The sequence below is a fragment of the Zalophus californianus genome, chromosome 1, assembly GCF_009762305.2.
Source record: "Zalophus californianus isolate mZalCal1 chromosome 1, mZalCal1.pri.v2, whole genome shotgun sequence".
In the NCBI taxonomy this organism is placed as follows: domain Eukaryota; kingdom Metazoa; phylum Chordata; class Mammalia; order Carnivora; family Otariidae; genus Zalophus; species Zalophus californianus.
This window is the reverse complement of record NC_045595.1, coordinates 182,205,239-182,214,197: the sequence shown is the minus strand read 5'-3', so window position 1 is coordinate 182,214,197 and position 8,959 is coordinate 182,205,239. Positions and strand designations below refer to the sequence as shown.

At 37.1% G+C, this 8,959-nt stretch overlaps 1 protein-coding gene across 1 annotated transcript; it reads left to right on the top strand.

The window, feature by feature from the left end:
• Window positions 1-8,374: 8,374 nt before the first annotated feature.
• LOC113918554 (ATP synthase subunit f, mitochondrial-like) lies at window positions 8,375-8,638 on the top strand. The gene has a single exon (XM_035724385.1). It carries the CDS (start codon window positions 8,375-8,377, stop codon window positions 8,636-8,638), a length of 264 nt encoding a protein of 87 aa, XP_035580278.1.
• Window positions 8,639-8,959: the final 321 nt, after the last annotated feature.

Genomic DNA, 8,959 nt, shown 5'->3' with positions numbered 1-8,959 from the left:
CAAGAGGGTGCAACCTTCATGAATGGGACTAGTGTCCTTATAAAAGAGATCCAGAGAGCTCTCTCAACCCTTGGAAAAGACAGCCATTCAGTCTATAAACCAGGAAGCAGGAGAGCCTCCCCAGACATCAATTCTGCTAGCACCTTGATCTTGGACTTCCCAGTGCCCAGAACTGAGAGAAATAAATTTCTGTTGTTGATAAGCCAACTACTCTATGGTATTCTGTTATGGCAGGGCAAATGGATAAAGACAGGAGGTAATTTTAATAGTATTGAAAAGTAATTTTAAATAGTCAACATAAATGCTAGAATCGACTTACTACTCAATAAAAACATTTTTTAAAAACTACTAATCTTCTTTGTATAAGACATTGTGTTAGACCCTGAAGACTACAAAAGATCTGTTCCTGCCCTCAAAGATTTCTAAAGTTCCTCTTAAGACAGGTAAGTCTTCAAATATTATTAAAGAAGGCATAAAGGAAGGCAAGGAAGAAGTTAAATGTGGTTCTCCTCAGCCTTTAGATTGTGAATTGGGATGCTGATGCTGTCTGTGAAGTGGGCTTCTTTTAAAATCCATTGGCAGTAAATACTTTAGTCCCAAGAAAGTTCAGGGGCAGAAGAGCGGATCAAACTGAAGGGATTTTAGTAGCTCTAATACCACAGTGCAGTGTTTTACAGTTTTCCATGTGGAAGAATAGCCCTTGTTGAGAACTGAGAACATGCCTGTATCATAAGAAACAATTACCTCTCTAGCATCGTCGCGTGCCGACATCACACACTCCCCTTCTTCTGTAGCCAGTTAATGTGTGTCTCTAGTTACTTGCCACATTTGCCAATCTCCCTTTAAATGGCACTTATGAAGGTCCTGCTATTGCTTTATGAACTTTTATTTCCACATTACTCTTTGTTTTTCCAAATCATTTGCCTGTAACTATTCTAAAAGCTTTTAGCAGAGGAAAACCCTTTCATTGAGTTAGTCCAAGGATTTAAAGTAGTTAACCCACGATTATTTTTTAAAGTCCTTGTGCTGCTTCTGCTGTTATAATGCGTCCTGTTACGGCTTCTAGATTATGTTAATATGGAAACTCTCCCAAGTCTAACACTCACAAAGCACACCACTGTTCAGCCTCCCGCAACCCCTGCATTTACTCCTGGCCATAAATTCAATCAGAGTGGCAGATTTACACTCACTCACTATCAGTCAGTACATTGACTTTAAAATTTGGCTCAGAATTTTTCATTACCTCTGTGGAACTTCCCTTACACTCCTATCAGAACTGGCCTCCATTTATACGTGCCCTCAGTCCCTACTTTCTAATAATAAATCTCAAATTCATCAACCCCCTTGTCAGGTCCCTCATCCATGGGCAACAGAGCATTTACCTGGTCTGCCCTCGAGCTGTGGAATTCCCTGAACTGAGCACTCCTCTCCAAATCCCCTGAGCTTTATAAATCCCTTTTTGAGTCTCACTTATTAAAATTTGCTTTTAATATTTGATCTGCCCCTGACACATGCTGCAGGCTTGGCTGTTATAAAGAATATATATATAAGGAGAAGAAAAGTATTTTTATTTTCCTCACCATTTGTGGGAAGGACTGAAATTTCCTCTGCTTCTTTGTCAGTATTTTATGTTTTCCATCATTCTTTCCCTTCTCCCTTTCACTACTAGAACAATCACCCCACAGGCTTGGGTCAGTAACCGGGGTTTAGAGTTAAAGATTGCATGTGTTATGGGATTATAAATAAACTAGTCACAATATCATTAATTAATTTGCACCCTAGAGATTGGTATAGATTTTTTTAGGAGACAACATGGAATTCGGAGAAAAATGGCTCTGTCCTTATACAACCCTCCTCCCTCACCAGTCTTGCCAAGCAGCTTTTTCCTCTAGTTTTATCTTAATGAATAACTACTCTGGCTCACCTTCACTCTCTTGTCAGAAGAAAACAGAAAAATGCATTTAGTGGCACTAAAGGACATGTGGCTTTTGTACTGTTCTGGTTAAAAAAACAAGAACATCAAACTTTTGGATATAAATGGTCCGGTCCTATTCCAAAGTAGTCAGTTCCCAGGATCTGCCAGTATCAAAAGAAGGTCGTGTATTTTTGCATTCTCCCTGACATGTAACCCAGCACCACGCACACAGGAGGCATTGCAAAAATGTTTGTACAACACTGAATCGATTATTTTTATCTCGGTCCTTTAATTTTATTTCCATTCCCCCTTGAAAAGGATCCGGTTTTCTCTCTGTTTCCCTACTCATTAGAGTACAGTGTTTCCGTCACCCTTGTCTCTCTTCTACAACTGTTGATCAGCCTATTGATTAGGACCCAGAGCTAGCTGACAGCCAGGAAAGGGCATTATATTCTGGCACAATTTCCTCTAAGTGCTTAATGTGCTTTAAACCCCTCATTCAATTAGATGACACAAGCTATTACACACAAGTGCCCCACCACAGAAAATTACAAGCTCATATCTGAGAGATACAGAGAAAGGAAGGCAGAGAGTAAGTTAATAGGACATTGTCGGTATGTTTGGTAAATCCTGTGGAGTTTAGGGCTCCAGGTTAATATCAGAGTGCCAGGCTATGGAATTTAAACAGCAGGTAGATTTCAATAGCACAAAATACGAAAGAGAACACAGTACAGCTTGATACATTATTCTGTTATTTGAAATGGCTACTGTGTAAAATTCAGCATTTCCCCCGAAACATTTTGAAGATGATTTAGGCCATTGAAAATAATGGCAAAGTTAAAACTTTTTTTAAGGTTAAGGTAACATTACTAAAGTAGGTGACCTGATGGAATTTCACTAACTGGTGGAGTTTTGAGAGTTCTGAGGTATTACACAATAGAAGAAAGCACTTATTTTTCTTTGTGGAAAGGAGGATACAATTAACCTCGTAAGACACAAAACTTAAGGGATGAAGATTATTAGTTATTATTGTTGTAGGATGACAGTGGATTTTACATAAGAACAAAAACATTAGTGTTTCTGCCAGCTATTGGCTGCCCTTTCAGTGGGAATGCACATAAGTTGATAAAATACAATGAGGCTGCTTTTAGCTCCATTCGCCCTGTCCCTGGTGCCTTCATGCAATGCACAAATTTACAACAGTACCTGACCAGCTGAAAATGTTCTTACAATGGATATGAAAACATAAGCTGCCTAGAGAATCAGTCTCACCATCTACTCCAGGCAACATGGAACTTTATGATTATGACAAAACCTTTACTCACATAACAATAGCTGATATTGAAAGCAAAATCAGTAAATGCCAGACATAGTATTACAGTTTTGCCTGATTTCAATTACTTTTCAAACTAACTTTATGAGGTAGTTAAGTTTGTTTTCTCCATTTTACAATGAGAAAACTCAAAATGAAACAGTTTGCCCGATGTCACATACAGTTAGTAAGTGGTGAAGACAGGTCTGTAATCTAGACAATATGATTAGAAAGGGCTTAACCATGATATAAACCTAAAGTATATCATAGCGTTTGTTTGGTTTATTCTTAAATAATGATATATTATTTTAAAAAAATTGGAATCAGGGGCGCCTGGGTGGCTCAGTCGTTAAGCTTCTGCTTTCGGCTCAGGTCATGGTCCCAGGGTCCTGGGATCAAGCCCCACAGCGGGAAACCTGCTTCTCCCTCGCCCACTCCCCCTGCTTGTGTTCCCTCTCTCGCTGTGTCTCTCTCTGTCAAATAAATAAATAAAATCTTTAAAAAAATAATAAATAAAAAATTAAAAATTGGAATCAATAAATCCAAAAAGGAAAATTAAAATCACCCATAATTTCATTACCAAAAAAGTGCTATAAATATTTTGGGGAATATATTTTCCATGTGTTAGATGATGTATATGTTGTTTGTAACCAACTTTTCTAATAAGCAAGTTTTCTACCTAAGTAATACTTCTATGACATAATTGATGACATGCATGTGTACCTTCTATGAATCATATTTTACCCAATAAATTGCATATTAGTAGTGTTTCCAATTTTATTTGCTATTAAAACACTTCTATGAATATCTTTATCACTAAATCTTTAGACTCATTCTTAGACTCATGCTTAATTAGACTCATTCTTAGACTCATACTTATTTCCCCAATATTTTGAATGTTTTTTATAACCAGAATCTTTTGCAACTACAGTTTTGTCCTCTACCAAGTTATACCAATTTACACTCACTGCCAGTATGTAGTAACACTCATTTACCCCCGCATTAACCAAGTGTCATTTTAAAACAAAAAAATCTGCCAGATTAATAAAACAAAAGTAACAGTCCAATAATACTTTAATTTTATTTCATCAATAGATAATTTAGAACATTTTGTCATGTTTATTGGTCTTTCATATTTTGGTGAGCAGATGGCCAACTCTTTGTCCATTATTAAGGTATTTGTTGTTTCCATTCATTTGCAATATTTCCTCATATTTAACAATGTCATTACTTTTCCATGTGTATTACATCTTTCCCACTTCATCCTTTGTACTAAAATTTGGTTGAGGTGTTTTTACCATGTGTAGATTTTCATGTTTCATGGTCAAATATCTCAGTCCCCTTTTTTTTTATGATTTATAGAGCTTTATTTTTCATGCTTGGAAGTCATTGCTACAAAAAGATCAGATAAATATTCATCCTTTCCCTAAGGTTTCATGGTTTTATTTTTATATTTAAAATATTAATCCATGTGAAAATTATTTTGTATAAGGTGAAGTATATGGGGGGAGGGGCGGGGGGGGAGGGAGACAGAGAATCTTAAGTAGGCTCCACATGCAGCACAGAGCCAACGTGGGGCTCAGTCTCACAATCCTGAGATCCTGACCTGAGCCGAAATCAAGAGTCGAATGCTTAACCAACTAAGCCACTCAGGTGCCCCTGAAATAGATATTTTATTTTCACCCCTAAATCATTAATCACTTGATCCAACATTGTTCATTGAATTAACTATCCTTTGCCCACTAACTGGAGATGCCAGTTTTATGAATTACATAACTATTATCTATTTTAGGGTCTGATTCTGATTTTTCTGGTCTTTCCCTTTGATCATCTACATAGATTTTTTTACTGATTACTAGAAAAGACATCTCAAATAGCTTCTCATCAGAAAGTTTCTGGGTCACCCAGCTTTTTTTTTTTTTTTTAAAGATTTTATTTATTTATTTGACAGAAAGAGAGAGTACAAGTAGGCAGAGAGGCAGGCAGAGGGAGAGGGAGAAGCAGGCTCCCCGCTGAGCAGGGAGCCCGATGTGGGGCTCGAACCCAGGACCCTGGGATCATGACCTGAGCCGAAGGCAGATGCTTAACCAACTGAGCCACCCAGGTGCCCTGGTCACCCAGCTTCTTATTTTGAATGAATTAGGAATTACAAATTCTTGATGATTAGACATTTTAAAAGAACGAGAAATATCAAAAATGAGAAACTCATTCACTGGTGCTCAACCATGTTAGAATCTGAAAGGAATGACTTTAATATTGAGATTTTTCAAAAATATTTGCCTAAAATAAAAGAAATCCAAATAGATGAGATATTCAGGCCTATCATTTGGATGATCATATTGTTAGTACTTTTTTTAAGTGCATAGAGTGATCATATAATATAAAAATCATCCTGGGGACATACTTTAGAATTACCTCTGAAGAGATATATGAAATACATGAAAATGTTTTACTAAAGCCACCATGCTACTACCACCTCTAGTAACAGGTAGATTATTGGCAGTGTTAAGTAAAAGAAGTTAGACAAATGTGATCAGACTCACCTTGAGAAATCAATTGACTATGGAACTCAAAGTTTTGAGATTTTTTTAAAGTGTAAGATTTTAATTGAAATCAAGGGGACAATATAAAAATTCACCTAAAATAGATCTCCCGACATATCCTTTTATTTTTTTAAATAAAACTTTCATAACAGAAGCAGCTATTAAAGTAATTGACTTGAACACACTAGGCTGCAAAAAGTTCCCTGAGGGGTTCACTCTATGTAACAGAGAATACAATCACACTTTGGATCCCCCAGAAAATACAACTCCATAATAAGTGACAATTGTTCATTAGAAATGATGTATTTCTCTTATTATCCATTTCAGTAGTGGGAAAGATATTAGAAAGTTTTACCAAGGTTAGACACCAGACTGTCAGAGTTGTTCCAGGAAAAAGAAAGCAAAGAGAATGTTCATCTTTCAAGGGTAGTCCTATTTTGCAGCCACTTGAGAAATGTAACACCTGCTGCCCCCAAAGTTTTTCCCACCTGCTAAGGTTGTAAAACAGACAGATTGGTCAGCCAGCTTAGATTTCACAGGGCAAGTCTGGAGTAAATAAGCCATTCTACTTAGCTTTGAAAAAAAAAAAAATCTATTGGAAGTGACAGAGTAGTTGATGAATAGAGATTATTTTGAAGTGTGCTGCAGAAATTGGCCTTGGTACAGGACTTTTTTAAAAACATTCTTCTGCTTTTTTGTTAGAATGTAGGAAAATTGTGCAATCTTGCCATAACCCCTTGATTCTTTTCCTCTGTTATGGAGATGGAACTTCCCAAGAAGGGAACCACACTCATGTGATTCACACCAAGGAAAGAAAAGTCAGCTGGTCCCCAGGGAAAATGATGTACTCTTCACCCTTCACCATAGTTTCCTTTGATTATTTAGGAAGCTGCCATTCATTAATGTGGCAGTTTTATTCCTGTAGGAGAAGAGTTACTTCTTAATTTCCTTCCCTATGCGTAGATTTACATTCACTGATCACTTCAAGGATAACAGTACCAATTTACCAAGACTCAAAAATCTGCCCAACTATATTCCTCTTCTTCAGGTATAGTGATGATAATCAAACTAGCAATAACATTTAAAAATTGCATGTAATGGGCGCCTAGGTGGCTCAGTTGGTTAGGCGGCTGCCTTCAGCTCAGGTCATGATCCTGGAGTCCCGGGATCGAGTCCCGCATCAGGCTCCCTGCTCAGCGGGGAGTCTCCTTCTCCCTCTGACCCTCTTCCCTCTCGTGCTCTCTATTCTCTCTCTCTCAAATAAATAAATAAAATCTTTAAATAAATAAATAAATAAATAAATAAATAAATAAAAATTGCAAAAATATTAGTATAGCCAGGCCCCATTCTAAAACCTTTATGCATATTATGCAAATATGCATTCAATTCCCATAAACCCCTATAAGACAAGTACTATTATTATTTCCATTTTACAGATGAAGAAACTGAAAAAAGATTAGGCAACCTGTCCAAGATCACAAAATAGAAAGTGCAAATGTATAGAATCCTCATACTTGCTAGAATACAGAATACCATTCCTCTCTAGAGAATAGAGAAAGCTTCTAAAATCTTTCTCAACCCCCTCCATGCCTTACAAAGAGTACATATTATATGATTCCACTTATATGAAGTATCCATAAAAAGCAAAAACAGAAATACAGAAATATATTAAGACAGAAAGTAGATGAGTTGTCACCCAGGGCTGTGGATAGAAATGGAGAATGACTGTTTCTAAAATTAGATTATGATGATGATGAATATACAAACATTCCTTTAACTATACACTTAAAACAGGCAAATCTTATGGTATGCAAGTTATATCTCAATAAAGCTTTTTAAAAAATATAAAAATCAGCCCACTATCCCAACCACTCTACAGGAGAAGGTAACACAGTTGTTCTTCCCCAATCATGAAGCGATGTTCCTGAAAAGGTATATCAATCCCTTGTGAACGACAAGTTCCTTTATGTCATATCATAGCATTGAACGTTCTCCTTTTTAGCATTTGCCAACCACAGAAATGCAGTTTCAAGGATATGAAGTGTCCTGAGTCTTTTTTCATCTTACTTTTTTCAGATATTCCACTGCCTTGCTTCTCTGATTTATTGCATGCAACCCATACTTCCTTCATTATCAGTAACTTACCTCTTAAGAGAATTTCAGTCAATGAGTCTAGGAAGTTTGTTTTTTAATTTTTCTTTAGGAAGATTTTAATTTCAATCTCTGACTAATTCAATCATCTTTTACTAGAGAGAGAAATCTGAGTCAACATGCTTCCCTAGAAAATGTATTATACAATTTTTCTATCTTTTGCCAACTCCTGTTTCACATTGTCATGTTCCTTTATGATTCCCTCAATTAGGTTCACATCTAAGGCACCTAGGTAAGTGAGAAAGTATCTTATTTTAATGTTGTTTTACCAGGATTTTCACTACCTGCTTTAGTAAATCATTCTAGGATGAAAAATCTTTATGCTTATCTCACAATTAAATTAGCCCTGCTTGAAAGAATTCCAAAGACACTAGAGGAGTTTTTAAAGGCTGGAAGACTGGAAGGCTGGAGATTAAAAACATGAAAGAGAGAGAGGACACCAAGGACTCCAAGATGGCGTCAGTCATACCAGTGAAGGAGAAGAAGCTCATGGGTGTGCAACTAGGAGAGCTGCCCAGCTGGATACTGATGTGGGATTTCACCCCTAAGAGCACTGCTGGAGCGTTTCAAAGAAGTTACTACCGGTATTACAAGTATGTCAATGTGAAGAAAGGGGGTGTCGCTTGGATTTCTATGGTGCTGGCAGCTTATATGCTTTTCAACTACTGTCGTTGTTACAAGGAACTCAAGCACGAGCAGCTACGCAAGTACCACTGAAGAGGGCCCAGTGTGGAGGCACATTCGGCATTCCTGACCATGACCTTTGCCTTGCACCCTTGAATCCTTTCACATGCTAATCAGAATTAACATCCAATAAAAGATGACTGGTTTAAAAAAAACACACACACACAGAAGATATTCCATGCAAATCACTAATATTCACAGAAATAGAAGCAGGAAACCAGAGCTCCACTGAGGGAACAAACATAGTGTGCAGCTTAGCAACACAGCCTTGGGAACTAGAGTATCTCCACTCTGCCTCTTTCTTCTGCCACTAATGAGTTGTGTCATTTCTGGACAAATTACTTATCTTTGCTA

Bases quoted from the DNA above. Each gene is read 5' to 3' on its own strand.
- LOC113918554 (XM_035724385.1), top strand. From the start codon at position 8,375: ATGGCGTCAGTCATACCAGTGAAGGAGAAGAAGCTCATGGGTGTGCAA.